The 13,727-nt window shown below is 47.0% G+C and overlaps 1 protein-coding gene across 2 annotated transcripts; it reads right to left on the bottom strand.

Annotated features, from left to right (window-relative positions):
- Positions 1 to 7,486: 7,486 nt before the first annotated feature.
- LOC124027227 (keratin, type II cytoskeletal 8-like) lies at positions 7,487 to 13,421 on the bottom strand. 2 transcript variants are annotated; one of them, XM_046339699.1, is made up of 9 exons: positions 12,871 to 13,421; positions 10,675 to 10,883; positions 10,473 to 10,533; positions 10,297 to 10,392; positions 9,959 to 10,123; positions 9,677 to 9,802; positions 9,274 to 9,494; positions 9,106 to 9,155; positions 7,487 to 8,905 (listed from the first exon to the last, which is right to left on the bottom strand). In XM_046339699.1, the coding sequence occupies exons 1-9, from the start codon at positions 13,291 to 13,293 to the stop codon at positions 8,721 to 8,723; spliced, it is 1,536 nt and encodes a 511-aa protein (XP_046195655.1). In that variant the 5' UTR covers positions 13,294 to 13,421; the 3' UTR covers positions 7,487 to 8,720. The 2 variants fall into 2 exon arrangements, with proteins under 2 accessions (XP_046195655.1, XP_046195649.1); XM_046339693.1 differs by having other exon boundaries at positions 9,100 to 9,155; positions 12,871 to 13,419.
- Between the last annotated feature and the right edge of the window lie 306 nt (positions 13,422 to 13,727).

The following is a 13,727-nucleotide window of genomic DNA, read 5'->3' as shown; positions in this document are numbered from 1 at the left end:
GGCTCTCATGAGGACCACCACAGGAATGGTAGACACAGAGTTACCTCTTCTGCAGAGGACAAGTTCTTTAGAGTTACCAGCCTCATAAATTGCAGCCCAAATAAATGCTTCAGAGTTCAAGTAACAGACACATCTCAACATCAACTGTTCAGAGGAGACTGTGTCGTAGTAGTAGTATTTGTAGTAGTAGTAGTAGTAGTAGCAACAGGGAGTAGTGTGTTGCTAGGTAATGAAATAAATGATGGCACTGTTAATGAATGCGTGTGTATGGTGTCTCATATATCATGGGCAGGATAGGCTCTAACAATGGGAATCCCAAACCATCCGTTGTACAATTAATCAATAAGGCCGAGGAGATGTGGTACATGGTCAATATACCACGCCTAAGGCCAGTTCTTATGCACGATGCAACGCGGAGTGCCTGGACACAGCCCTTAGCCATGGTATATTGGCCATATATCACACTCCGCCGCTTCCAGATTTGGAGAGGTTTCAAATCTGTGTCTTCTAACAGACACTATTTTTTGTATCTCTGTCACCCAACAATTTCTGGATCATGGTGGTTTGAAGACAGTGGTTTGTGTAAATCTGTGACTGGCCAGCTATTTTGCAGATCTTTGGCAGCATTTTTGCGGTGGGTGTTCACTCCCATTGGCTCTTTTGTGTACCTGACATGTACCTTACGTCGACAGACACATTGGTTGCACATTGTGAATTTGGTGTCATTCTGTATACTATGCCAAATGAGAAGGGGGTTGTTATATGTCAGTTCAAACCAGCTCTGAGTCCAGCATAGCTGCTAAACAATCCTATATTCTTTGGGATTCCTGTTTCTCACTGAACCATACAAGTCCTGTAGAATTATGTTCAGCTCCGTTTTTGTTGTGTTTCCAAATTCACAATGCACCCTTTTTCTGCACAACAGTCCGTGTAGCAGGTAAGTGCCCACTTTGTTAGCTTCATTCACAATGTCTTTTTAGTTTCTCTCAAGTTAATCTAAAGGCTTATTTTGGCATGTCTAACTATTGTTGATGAAGCCATTTTATCGAGGTGAAAGGCACAATGATATAAAGGTGAAAAGGCTAAATGTCATAGTCGTGGTATACGGTCTCACATACACACGGTGAAATGCTGTTTTAGCCCATCAGTATCCAGTATCCAAACTACCCGGTTTATAAGGTCTGATATACCATGGCTTTCAGCCAATCAGAATTCAGGACTCAAACCACCCAGTTTATAATGAACAATAATTGTAAAAATGAAATGCCGTTTATGGTGTCTAACAGAGTTGACATAAATCCAGTTAGTTGCATTTTATGAACATTTATTTTTGGGGGGGTGGGGTTGTTCCTTTACATTTTTTTATTTTACCTTTATTTAACTAGGCAAGCTCTAATACAATAAATTAACTGACTTGGTGAACATCCCTTCATGTACCGAACTTGCTTACCACTTTTTTTCATGTGGTTTTGTCCTTCACAGTCTCCATGAAATGATGACCTCTTCCTAAATATCAAATTATAAATTTTGTGTATGGTTTCCTAGAAACAAGGGTGTCTCAATTTACCCCTTTGGGCTCAACTTACCCCACTCCCGTACAGTGTAATCCACTTGAGTAATTACTGCCTGAATTATCTTACACTACATACCCAATGCTCAGATTTCACAATAACCATTTTTTATCTCCCCCTTTCAACAGAATGGTACAAACCGAATGTTGGCCTCATCGCGGCTCTCCTCACAACCTCAACTGGAGCTGCCATATCGTGTCCAGAAGCGGGAGACACCAAATGCTTTGACTTCTAAACGGGTGACCTCAGTTTGCCCAGAGACCTCAGCCGGAATGGAGGTAGTGTCCAGAAACATGCAGGGAGATCGCACAGAAAACATCTTTACAATCCCTGTGCAGTAGACACTGCATGTGTATGAACCCACCTCTGAAAGGTCACCCTATTCAGTGTATGGTGGCCTACTTTCTACCAGTCATATGAGACTCTGGGGAAGACGTTGTGCACAATAAAGGGAGTAGGTTAAATTGTCTATGTGATTATGTGTATTTAATGCAATGCAGTTAGACTGTCTTGAGTAGGACGGGAAGTCATAAATAGTTTGATCAAATGCAATTGTCGACTAAGAAATGAGTGAAATAAAACATTGGGACTTTGGATGTTGTCTTTAATTATTTGTTTAATTGACTGTTGTGTCCGTTCACAAGATAATGACCAATCATTAACTGGGTTCTTCAGTAATCTATCTGTCTAAGCCTTCAGGGGGAGGGTTCTACTAAGCTAACATATGGAATTGTTTTAAGATGTCATACCATGGATCATTTAGCTATATCATTTAGAATTTTAGGGACCCTGTAGGTATCCCCCCAAAATACTTAATAAAAAATCATATATATATATATACACTGCTCAAAAAAATAAAGGGAACACTTAAACAACACAATGTAACTCCAAGTCAACCACACTTCTATGAAATCAAACTGTCCACTTAGGAAGCAACACTGATTGACAATACATTTCAAAAGCTGTTGTGCAAAGGGAATAGACAACAGGTGGAAATTATAGGCAATTAGCAAGACTCCCCCAATAAAGGAGTGGTTCTGCAGGTGGCAACCACAGACCACTTCTCAGTTCCTATGCTACCTGGTTGATGTTTTGGTCACTTTTGAATGCTGGTGGTGCTTTCACTCTAGTGGCAGCATGAGACGGAGTCTACAACTCACACAAGTGGCTCAGGTAGTGCAGCTCATCCAGGATGGCACATCAATGCGAGCTGTGGCAAGAAGGTTTGCTGTGTCTGTCAGCGTAGTTTCCAGAGCATGGAGGCGCTACCAGGAGACAGGCCAGTACATCAGGAGACATGGAGGAGGCCGTAGGAGGGCAACAACCCAGCAGCAGGACGGCTACCTCCACCTTTGTGCAAGGAGGAGTAGGAGGAACACTGCCAGAGCCCTGCAAAATGACCTCCAGCAGGCCACAAATGTGCATGTGTCTGCTCAAACGGTCAGAAACAGACTTCATGAGGGTGGTATGAGGGCCCGACGTCCACAGGTGGGGTTTGTGCTTACAGCCCAACACCGTGCAGGACATTTTTCATTTGCCAGAGAACACCAAGATTGGCAAATTCGCCACTGGCGCCCTGTGCTCTTCACAGATGAAAGCAGGTTCACACTGAGTACATGTGACAGACGTGACAGAGTCTGGAGACTCCGTGGAGAACGTTCTGCTGCCTGCAACATCCTCCAGCATGACCGGTTTGGCGATGGGTCAGTCATGGTGTGGGGTGGCATTTCTTTGGGGGGCCTCATAGCCCTCCATTTGCTCGCCAGAGGTAGCCTGACTGCCATTAGGTACCGAGATGAGATCCTCAGACCCCTTGTGAGACCATATGCTGGTGCGGTTGGCCCTGGGTTCCTTCTAATGCAAGACAATGCTAGACCTCATGTGGCTGGAGTGTGTCAGCAGTTCCTGCAAGAGGAAGGCATTGATGCTATGGACTGGCCCGCCCGTTCCCCAGACCTGAACCAATTGAGCACATCTGGGACATCATGTCTCGCGCCATCCACCAACTCCACGATGCACCACAGACTATCCAAGAGTTGGCGGATGCTTTAGTCCAGGTCTGGGAGGAGATCCCTCAGGAGACCATCCGCCACCTCCTCAGGAGCATGCCCAGGTGTTGTAGGGAGGTCATACAGGCATGTGGAGGCCACACACACTACTGAGCCTCATTTGTACTTTTTTTAAGGACATTACATCAAAGTTGGATCAGCCTGTAGTGTGGTTTTCCACTTTAATTTTGAGTGTGACTCCAAATCAAGACCTCCACGGGTTGATAAATTTGATTTCCATTGATAATTTTTGTGTGATTTTGTTGTCAGCACATTCAACTATGTAAAGAAAAAAGTATTTAATAAGAATATTTAATTCATTCAGATCTAGGATGTCACGCCCTGGTCGAAGTATTTTGTGTTTATCTTCGTGTATTGGGTCAGGCCAGGGTGTGGCATGGGTTTTTGTATGTGGTGTGTATATATTGGGATTGTAGCTAATGGGGTGATCTAGCAAAGTCTATGGCTGTCTGGAGTGGTTCTCAATCAGAGGCAGGTGTTTATCGTTGTCTCTGATTGGGAACCATATTTAGGCAGCCATATTCTTTGAGTTTGTAGTGGGTGATTGTCCTTAGTGTCCTGATGTCCTTGTTCTGTGTTAGTTTACACAAGTATAGGCTGTTTCGGTTTTCGTTACGTTTATTGTTTTGTAGAGTTTGTGTTTAGTGTGTTTTTTCATTAAACATGAATCGTAATCTACACGCTGCATTTTGGTCCGACTTTCCTTCACACCAAGAGAACCGTTACAGAATCACCCACCACAAACGGACCAAGCAGCGTGTCAACAGGCAGGAGCCACAGGAGAGGCAACAGAGGCAGCAGCAGCAGGAGCAGCAGCAGCTGCAGTGGGAGAGGCTGCACTACCTGGAGAAATGGACATGTGGGACGAACTGGACGGTAAAGGACCCTGGGCTCAGCCTGGAGAATATCGCCACCCCAAGGAAGAACTGGAGGCGGTGAAAGCTGAGAGGCGCAGGTATGAGGAGGCAGCACGGCGTAGCGGATGGAAGCCGGAGAGTCAGCCCCAAAAATTTATTGGGGGGGGCTCACAGGGAGTAGGGCTACGCTAGGTAGGAGACCTATGCTAACTTCCTGTGGTTACCGGGGGGCTAGTGAGACCGGGCAGGCACCGTGTTATGCAGAGGTGCGCACGGTGTCCCCAGTGCGAGTGTATAGCCCGGTGCGGTATATTCCAGCTCCGCGTATCGGCCGGGCTAGATTGAACGTCGAGCCAAATGCCATGAAGCCGGCTCTACGCATCTGGTTCCCAGTGCGTCTCCTTGGGCCGGCTTACATGGCACCAGCCTTGCACTCGGTGTCTCCGGTTCGCCTGCATAGCCCAGTGCGGGCTATTCCACCTCGCCGCACTGGCAGGGCGACCGAGAGTATTCAACCAGGTAAGGTTGGGCAGGCTCGGTGCTCAAGAGCTCCAGTGCGCCTGCACGGTCCGGTCTATCCAGTACCACCTCCACACCCCAGCCCTCCGGTAGCAGCTCCCCGCACCAGGCTTCCTGTGCGTGTCCTCGGTTCAGTACCACCAGTGCCAGCACCACGCATCAGGCCTACAGTGCGCCTCGCCTCTCCTGCGCAGACGGAGTCTCCCACCCCTCCAGCGCTGTCGGAGTCTTTCTCCTCTCCTGCGCTACCGGAGACTCCCGTCTGTTCAGCGCAGCCAAAGCTGCCAGCCTGCATGGAGCAGTCAGAGCTGTCAGTCTGCATGGAGCAGCCAGAGCTGTCAGTCTGCATGGAGCAGCCAGAGCTGTCAGTCTGCATGAAGCAGCCAGAGCTGTCAGTCTGCATGAAGCAGCCAGAGCTGCCAGTCTGCAAGGAGCTGCCAGTCTGCAAGGAGCTGCCAGTCTGCAAGGAGCTGCCAGAGCTGCTAGTATGTAAGAAGCCGCAAGAGCTGTCAGCCTACATGGAGCAGCCAGAGCCGCCAGTCAGCGTGGAGCAGCCAGAGCCGCCAGTCAGCATGGAGCAGCCAGATCTTTCAGTCTGCCAGGATCCGCCAGTCAACCAGACTCTGCCAGGATCCGCCAGGCAACCAGACTCTTCCAGATCTGCCAGTCAACCAGACTCTTCCAGATCTGCCAGTCAGCCAGACTCTTCCAAATCTGCCAGTCAGCCAGACTCTTCCAGATCTGCCAGTCAACCAGACTCTTCCAGATCTGCCAGTCACCAGACTCTTCCAGATCCGCCAGTCGGCCAGGATCCGCCAGTCAGCCAGGATCCGGTAGATCTATCTACCTGCCTGAGCTTCCTCTCACTCCCGAGCTTCCTCTCACTCCCGAGCTTCCTCTCACTCCCGAGCTTCCTCTCACTCCCGAGCTTCCTCTCACTCCCGAGCTTTCTCTCACTCCCGAGCTTTCTCCCACTCCCGAACTTTCTCCCACTCCCGAACTTTCTCCCACTCCCGAACTTTCTCCCACTCCCGAAATTTCTCCCACTCCCGAAATTTCTCTCAGTCCCGAGCTGCCCTTCAGTCCCGAGCTGCCTCAGTCCCGAGCTGCCCTTCAGTCCCGATCTGCTCCTCAGTCCAGTGGGGTTCTGGGTGAGGACGACTAGGCCATGGTCGGCGGCGAGGGTGGACTATCCAGGGACGCGAGGAGAGGGGACTAAGACATTGACTGAGTGGGGTCCACGTCCCGCGCCGGAGCCGCCACCACGGACAGACGCCCACCCGGACCCTCCCTATTGTTTTGAGGTGCGTTCGGGAGTCCGCACCTTAGGGGGGGGGTCTGTCATGCTCTGGTCAAAGTATTTTGTGTTTATCTTAATGTATTGGGTCAGGCCAGGGTGTGGCATGGGTTTTTGTATGTGGTGTGTATATATTGGGATTGTAGCTAGTGGGGTGATCTAGCAAAGTCTATGGCTGTCTGGAGTGGTTCTCAATCAGAGGCAGGTGTTTATCGTTGTCTCTGATTGGGAACCATATTTAGGCAGCCATATTCTTTGAGTTTGTCGTGGGTGATTGTCCTTAGTGTCCTGATGTCCTTAGTGGACCTGATGTCCTTGTTCTGTGTTAGTTTACACAAGTATAGGCTGTTTCAGTTTTTGTTACGTTTATTGTTTTGTAGTGTGTTTTTTCATTAAACATGAATCTACACGCCGCATTTTGGTCCGACTTTCCTTCACACCAAGAGAACCGTTACATAGGATGTGTTATTTTAGTGTTCCCTTTATTTTTTTGAGCAGTGAATATTGAATTTGACCTTTACTACTACAGCCCATAGAAAGGCATTGAATAACACATTTATCATGAGAAGAACAATTTTCAGGATGTCTCATGGTCTGACAAACACTTCTGTAGCTATGCCACCTTCCACTGCAGATTCGGAACGTCGACATAGGAGGATGCGGTGGATTAGGACGCAGCCCATGCAAAAACATATCTCTAGCGCCCCCCGAGAGGCGCAGTGGTCTAAGGTACTGCATCGCAGTGCTATAGGCATCACTACAGACCCGGGTTTGATTCCGGGCTGTGATCAGGAGTCACATAGGGCGGGTACACAAATGGCCCAGTGTCGTCCGAGTTAGGGGATTGTTTTGCAGGGGGGGCTTTACTTCATAGCGCACTAGTGATGACGGGCCTGGTGCCTGCAGGCGGATCTCGGTCGCCGGGTGAACGGTGTTTCCTCCGACACATTGGTGCGGCTGGCTTCCGGGTTAAGCAGACGGGTGTTAAGAAGCGCGGTTTAGCGGTTCATGTTTCGGACTATGAATGACTCGACCTTTGCCTCTCCCGAGCCCGTTGGGGAGTTGCAGCGTTGAGACAGGATAAAAATTGGGGAAAATGAAAAAATATGTTACCAAGATTGACGCATGGGTGTGTCAATCGACTCTTATTAATAATATAAATAAAAAGTAATATCAGTTTAATGGAGTTTAATTATCTGAAATTCCAGAATGCTCAACATTGAAGTTTGATCAAAGAAGGCACAGCTAGATGGTGCCAGAGAGGCATGTGAAGTACACAAAATTCAGAAAAAAGGCAAACATTTCACACACTAGAGACAGTGATTTAAGATCTCAAATTAATTAATTTAGTTATTTTTGGTGTTAAGTCAATTGTCACAAATTATGTAGAATCTGGTCACAACATTATTTCCTTCTAATGGTAACAAAAGCAAAACCAAGCAAAGAAAAAACTATTAACAGGAAACTTCTCTAAAATGTAAGCCTCTGACACCAAGTATATCCTTTTGAGTTATGTGACTGAAGATTGACTACTGTTCCTTCTACTTCATTCAGTACACTATGAAAGAGACATGTCATGTGTTAGCAAAAAAGGCCTATTTTTGTTATGACAACACCACAGGAGGTTGGTGGCACCTTAACTGGGAAGGACGGACTCATAGTAATGTAATGGTATAGAACTCAAACACATAGTTTCCATGTGATAGCATTAAATTCACTCCATTCCAGCCATTATTATGAGCTGTTCTCCCCTCAGCAGCATCCTGTGACACATCATCACTTTCATAGCATACATAAATCACCTAAAAGGAATATGAAGGCATCACTTGTTCATAGCACCACATAGTGTCAATGGTTTTCTCCATTCAGCTGCCAAATCAGCAAGTGCCCAAAGTTCATTGATTATGACCATGACACTGCCATCTATGAGTATGAAGCTAGAGCAATATGCCCAACAACCACTGATACATGTAGATGCAAGCTACAAGCTGACAAAGGTACAGAGTAGATCCTTAGCTAGCTTTCTTTAAGGTTGGTTTACGTTTTCACACATTTTATTTTCCCATTTATATTCCTTAAACATCAGTGCAGAAATATAGAAATGTTGGCCTTGTGAGGAACTGGCACTTGTACATTATTGGTTACCTGTGAGTTATGGTGAATAATACAGGGGAGAACAGGTATTGTTCCTGAAATAACAGTGATACTTTCATTGTTTTCCAGTAAATCTACCAAGGCAGTGTATTTCAACTTGCCTATTCTTCTTTTTTTTTGTCTTGGGAGGGATTGAAAAATAAACGTAAATACAGGTCATCAATCCGACTGTAAATCAGCTGTGTAGGTCTAAGAGTACTGCGTAGCACCGTGGATTGGTATGGGTCTGGTTTGGGTGGAGAGTTGACAGTCTCTAGAAACGCCTGCTGGAGCTGGTGGAAGTCATGGACTTGGTGATTGTGGCACCACCGCCGCTGCCGTAGCTGCTGCTGCCGCCACCATAGCTGCTGCTGCCGCCGCCGTAGCTGCTGCTGCCGCCGCCGTAGCTGCTGCTGCCGCCACCATAGCCGAATCCACCTGAGCCTGCGCTGGAGTAGTCTGGGTACAGAGAGACAGTGGGATCAGTTTAATCTGCTGTAAAGCTAGAGGATATTCTGGTGTCAATGATGCATGTCAAACTTGGTGTGTATTAGTCAGAATAACAGAAAAGGTTCTAAAGCTGAAGTGTGAAGAGCAGGCCTATCTGTCTTATATGGTGACACAATGAGAAATTATATCAAAAATGGTATTACTGCCACCAGAGCTCTGCTGCACATGGATTGTTGCAGTTGCACCACCCGAGGATATTCTGTGAACAGATAAATGCAATGTTAGCGATCTTTGGATATAAAGTTGCTAAGTAACATTGCTAACATGCTAAGCTAAGAGGTTAACATCTCAACTATCCAGCTTCCACTTTCACTCACCTGCTCTCCTCTCCCTCCAGCAGCTTCCTGTAAGTGGCAATCTCAATGTCCAGGGCCAGCTTGACATTCATCAGCTCCTGGTACTCGCGCACCTGGCGGGCCATGTCCTGCTTGGCTCTCTGGAGAGCATCCTCCAAGTCCCTGATTCGGAGCTTGGCGTCCTTCACTGCCAGCTCACCGCGTTCCTCTGCCTCAGCGATCTGAGCCTCAAGGTTGGCCCGCTGTCGTAAAAGAACATCGCATTGGCATTAGCCTTTGCTGTTAGCAAACCTCTCATTCAAAATACATGCATATAATTGTGGCTAATGGTAATACGCTAGTGCTATGAACCATCTTGCTTGGACATCAGGAATTTATGGTCAATCCTCTCAAAGGAGGTTCTGAAATGAGATTGCACCCTCACCTGACCCTTGACGGACTCAATCTCGTTCTGGAGACGAGCGATCATGCGGTTCAGCTCAGCGATCTCAGTCTTGGTTGAGCGGAGGTCTTCACCATACTGTCCAGCAGAGCTCTGCATCTCTTCATACTAAGAAAATATGGGAGGAAATATAATAGAATGAAAAGGAGGGCGGTGAAGATTGATGAAGTGCTCACAGCAATGTTGCTTATTTTGCATGAACGTTTTCTGGTAAACTATGTTAATATATTTTGATCTTGCGATTGAAAGCTGGTCTTGGCTTACCTTCTGCTTGTACCAGGTCTCAGCCTCAGCTCTGCTGCGGTTGGCAATGTCCTCGTACTGGGCGCGCACTTCAGCGACAATGGAGTCCATGTCCAGGTTACGGCTGTTGTCCATCTCTACCACCACAGAGGTGTCCTTGATCTGGCCCTGCAGCTCACGCAGCTCCTGAAGAACCAAGAGAGGATGAAGAGAAACCTTTAGATTTCATCCGGCATCTAATTCACTGACTAACACTCATGCTATCATGATGTAGTGTTGAAGCTCTCCAAGATTCTGATATTGAAGAACTACAGTATGTGTTGTATGGTAAATGTGAAAAGTTAATGAATGGTTCGTACCGCCTCGTAGACGGCCCTGAGGAAGTTGATCTCATCCTGTAGAGCGTCAACCTTGGCCTCCAGCTCCACCTTGTTCATGTAAGCACCGTCAACATCCTGGAGAAGGAGAGAGAGGAGTTAATGGATGATGTAATAACTGTAACATGAGTTATGGAGAGATATGTTATCTCACACACCTTCTTCAGCAGGACAAACTCGTTCTCTACTGAGGCGCGCTTGTTGATTTCATCTTCATACCTGGTGAAAAAACGAAGGGAAATCTATCATGCAAAGTCATCGGTCTGGTTGCTAGTTACACTGAGGTTAAACAAACTATTGTTTATACTAATATGGCCAGTTGTCTACTTTTCATGCACATCCGACATATAGACAACTTACTTGTTCTTGAAGTCCTCAACCAGACCCTGCATGTTCTTCAGCTCCCCCTCCAGCTTCATCTTCTCATTGCCCAGGCCGTCCAGCTGTCTGCGCAGGTTGGAGATGTAGGCCTCGAACATGGCGTCGATGTTGGAGCGGGTGGTGGTCTGGTCCTGCAGGAGGCTCCATTTGGTCTCCAGCATCTTGTTCTGCTGCTCCAAGAAACGCACCTGCAGGGACAAAATGGAAATGGTCAGTGCCATTGACTGAAACTTGTGAAGGAAGGAAGGAAGGAAGGAAGGAAGGAAGGAAGGAAGGAAGGCATGAACAAACATATGAATGAATGGGTGGATGAATGAATGAATGTGCATGAACCTGCATGGACAAAACGGAAATGGTCAGTGAGTGAGTGAATAAATGGATGAATGTGGTCATTAATGAATGATGATGTGTAATGGATGGATCCATGAATAAGGCTTCATAGACTCTACATTACGATTTAATTGTCAGTCTTTCTCCTGGGTAGACTTCTGTAGATGTTTTAAAAGGAAGTGGAAAGAATGGTGCTCCAAGGGTGTGGCAAAAACATAACTTCTCCTAGGTCAACCTTGTAGCAGACTTGCAGTAAAAGCCACATCTGTACCTGCATAGATAGCATCACAGGTTTGTGTTTGAACAGCCACACCCTGTCCAAGACTTTGTTGATATAAGTGATGATGACATATGGTAATCTAGGGGTAAACACAGAGTCTGAGAAGCCAACATCCTGGGAGGTCAAATTAATCGTAATCCCATCGATAATCTGCCCTGAGATGTGTAGCTCTCATTGTTCACCCTCAAAACAAAACAGGGCCAGTGAGAGAGTGTTTATTGGCATGCCAAAGCATATATAAACTTTCCCTGACAAGGAGTGGCTCACTGTGTGTGTATGTGGGATTAACCCTAACTCACTGTGGGTGTTTTACCTATCTCTCATAGCTATGAGTCATCTCTTTTGCTCTGTTTCACTCTGAAGGCCACGCATTCATTCCAGACTTTTAAAAAAAACAAAGAGTTTGGACTATGTGGGCACTCTGTCCACACAACCACACCCTGCAGGCATGCGATGGTTGAGTCAGAGGGAGAGATGGGTCTCCACCCTTGTTTAGATAGCAGCCAAAGAGGCCGTTAAAGTCACAGGACCTGACAAGGCTTCAGGCTATCTTTATTGTATTATTGTTTACTCCTGGGTGGGGTCCTTTTACAACATTTATAAAAACTCAACACAAATGGGCATAATCAGAAACAGCCTCTGCACAGTATATACCCTTTTCTAATCCCAAAGGTCATAATTAATTGACAGATTCAGCAGTAGAGATAAGATTTACAGCTCCCTTGTCATACTATCTATTTCTTATGTCCGAGTGTAAATTGTGGGAGATATGACATATGTGACATAAGGGCTGTCAGCAGAAACAAAAACATGCCTGCATTTGGAGAGCAGCTTTACTCAGCTCTATACAGCCAATAAATGCTATGCTGTTATATTAGCAAGCTAATATGTGAGGTGAAAGCCAACGCTAACTTGTATTTGTCATCTTTCTGGTTTACTCTATTGATTGTGATCATTGCACGTCAATACAAAACTTCAAGTATTTCATGGTGGTGGTCAATGTCAATGATCTATTTGGTTACATGACAACAGTCTGACATGGAAGCATGCAGATAGTGTAGCTGGAAGGGAGAAGCACCATGATAGCATTCTGAACACAGGGTTCAGAATGTTTCATTTCAGTGCATGATGAAGTCAAAAGAACAGTGCACAGGCACTTATTTTGCGCACTTCAATATAGACAGTAAAATAGTGTGCAGTTGATATTGATGTGAATGCCCAGTCAAAACGGTTCGCTGCTCTGGCCCCCCAATGGTGGAACAAACTCCCTCACGACGCCAGGACAGCGGAGTCAATCACCACCTTCCGGAGACACCTGAAACCCCACCTCTTTAAGGAATACCTAGGATAGGATAAAGTAATCCTTCTCACCCCCCCCTTAAAAGATTTAGATGCACTATTGTAAAGTGGCTGTTCCACTGGATGTCATAAGGTGAATGTACCAATTTGTAAGTCGCTCTGGATAAGAGCGTCTGCTAAATGACTTAAATGTAATGTAAATGTAATGCTTAGCATTTGAAGTACAGGCAAGGTGAAGACGCACAGGTTAACAGAAAGGAACTGACCTTATCGATGAAGGAGGCAAAGCGGTTGTTGAGGGTCTTGATCTGCTCTTTCTCATGGGTGCGGACAACCTGGATGTTGGGGTCGATCGCCAGGTTCAGTGGTGCCAGCAGGCTCTGGTTGCATGTGACAGCTGTGATGGTGGCGCCATGGAATCCGCCACCCATACCACCACCATAGCCAGCGCCGAGACCACCACCGTAGCCACCTGCGCTGCTGCTGCTGCTGAAGCCGCTGCCTCCGCCCATACCCATGCCACCACCGAACCCGGCGCCAGAATGGCGGACTGACCCGCTGCTCATCCGGGTGGATCCGGGAGCAGCCAAGGACTGGCTGGTGAAACTCTTGCGAATGGTGGTGTTGCCCCCCATGCCGCCGCCCATGCTGCTGCCGCCGCTTCTGTAGCTTGTCCTGCTGAAGCTCATGGTTGCAACTTTAGGGTAGTGTTGACTCTGCTTTACAAGCCTGAATTCTCAAAAAAGAGAGCAACGGAATAAGGACAAGGAGGCTTCAAAAAGGAGAGTCAAGTTCCTCAAGTGACGATCTGGCTGACACCTCGCTGGTTTTATCCTGCTCTAGAGTCAAGGGGAGGAGCATTCACCTGAAACAGGGTGACCCACTTTTACCTTCACTCTCACAGTCTTTCCGTCTCACTGCCCACTCCTCCTCCTTCTCCCTTGATTCCCTGAGGCTGTGGCTGGCAGGAGTGGCCCATCCTGTCAGACTGGTAGGGAAGGATTGAGTGGATGTAAGCCCTGACACACCCTGCTTCTGGTCAAAGGGGAGAGAGAGAGTTGTGCGGGGTATTGGAGAGATGAGAAGAGAGTAGACGAAGAGTTGGGGTCAATTGCCTTTTACA

This window comes from Oncorhynchus gorbuscha, linkage group LG03 (genome assembly GCF_021184085.1).
Source record: "Oncorhynchus gorbuscha isolate QuinsamMale2020 ecotype Even-year linkage group LG03, OgorEven_v1.0, whole genome shotgun sequence".
Classification (NCBI taxonomy): domain Eukaryota; kingdom Metazoa; phylum Chordata; class Actinopteri; order Salmoniformes; family Salmonidae; genus Oncorhynchus; species Oncorhynchus gorbuscha.
Note: the sequence above shows the minus strand (reverse complement) of the source record. Positions and strands in the feature narration are given on the sequence as shown.

What these genes read in the sequence shown, in the direction of transcription:
- LOC124027227 (XM_046339693.1), bottom strand. Translation starts at nt 13,293, where the DNA reads ATGAGCTTCAGCAGGACAAGCTACAGAAGCGGCGGCAGCAGCATGGGC. An exon ending in AGTTTGTCCTGCTGAAGAAG is followed by an intron (nt 10,393 to 10,472) that starts GTGTGTGAGATA and finishes CTCCTTCTCCAG; the next exon opens with GATGTTGACGGTGCTTACAT. An exon ending in TCAGGGCCGTCTACGAGGCG is followed by an intron (nt 10,124 to 10,296) that starts GTACGAACCATT and finishes TTGGTTCTTCAG; the next exon opens with GAGCTGCGTGAGCTGCAGGG.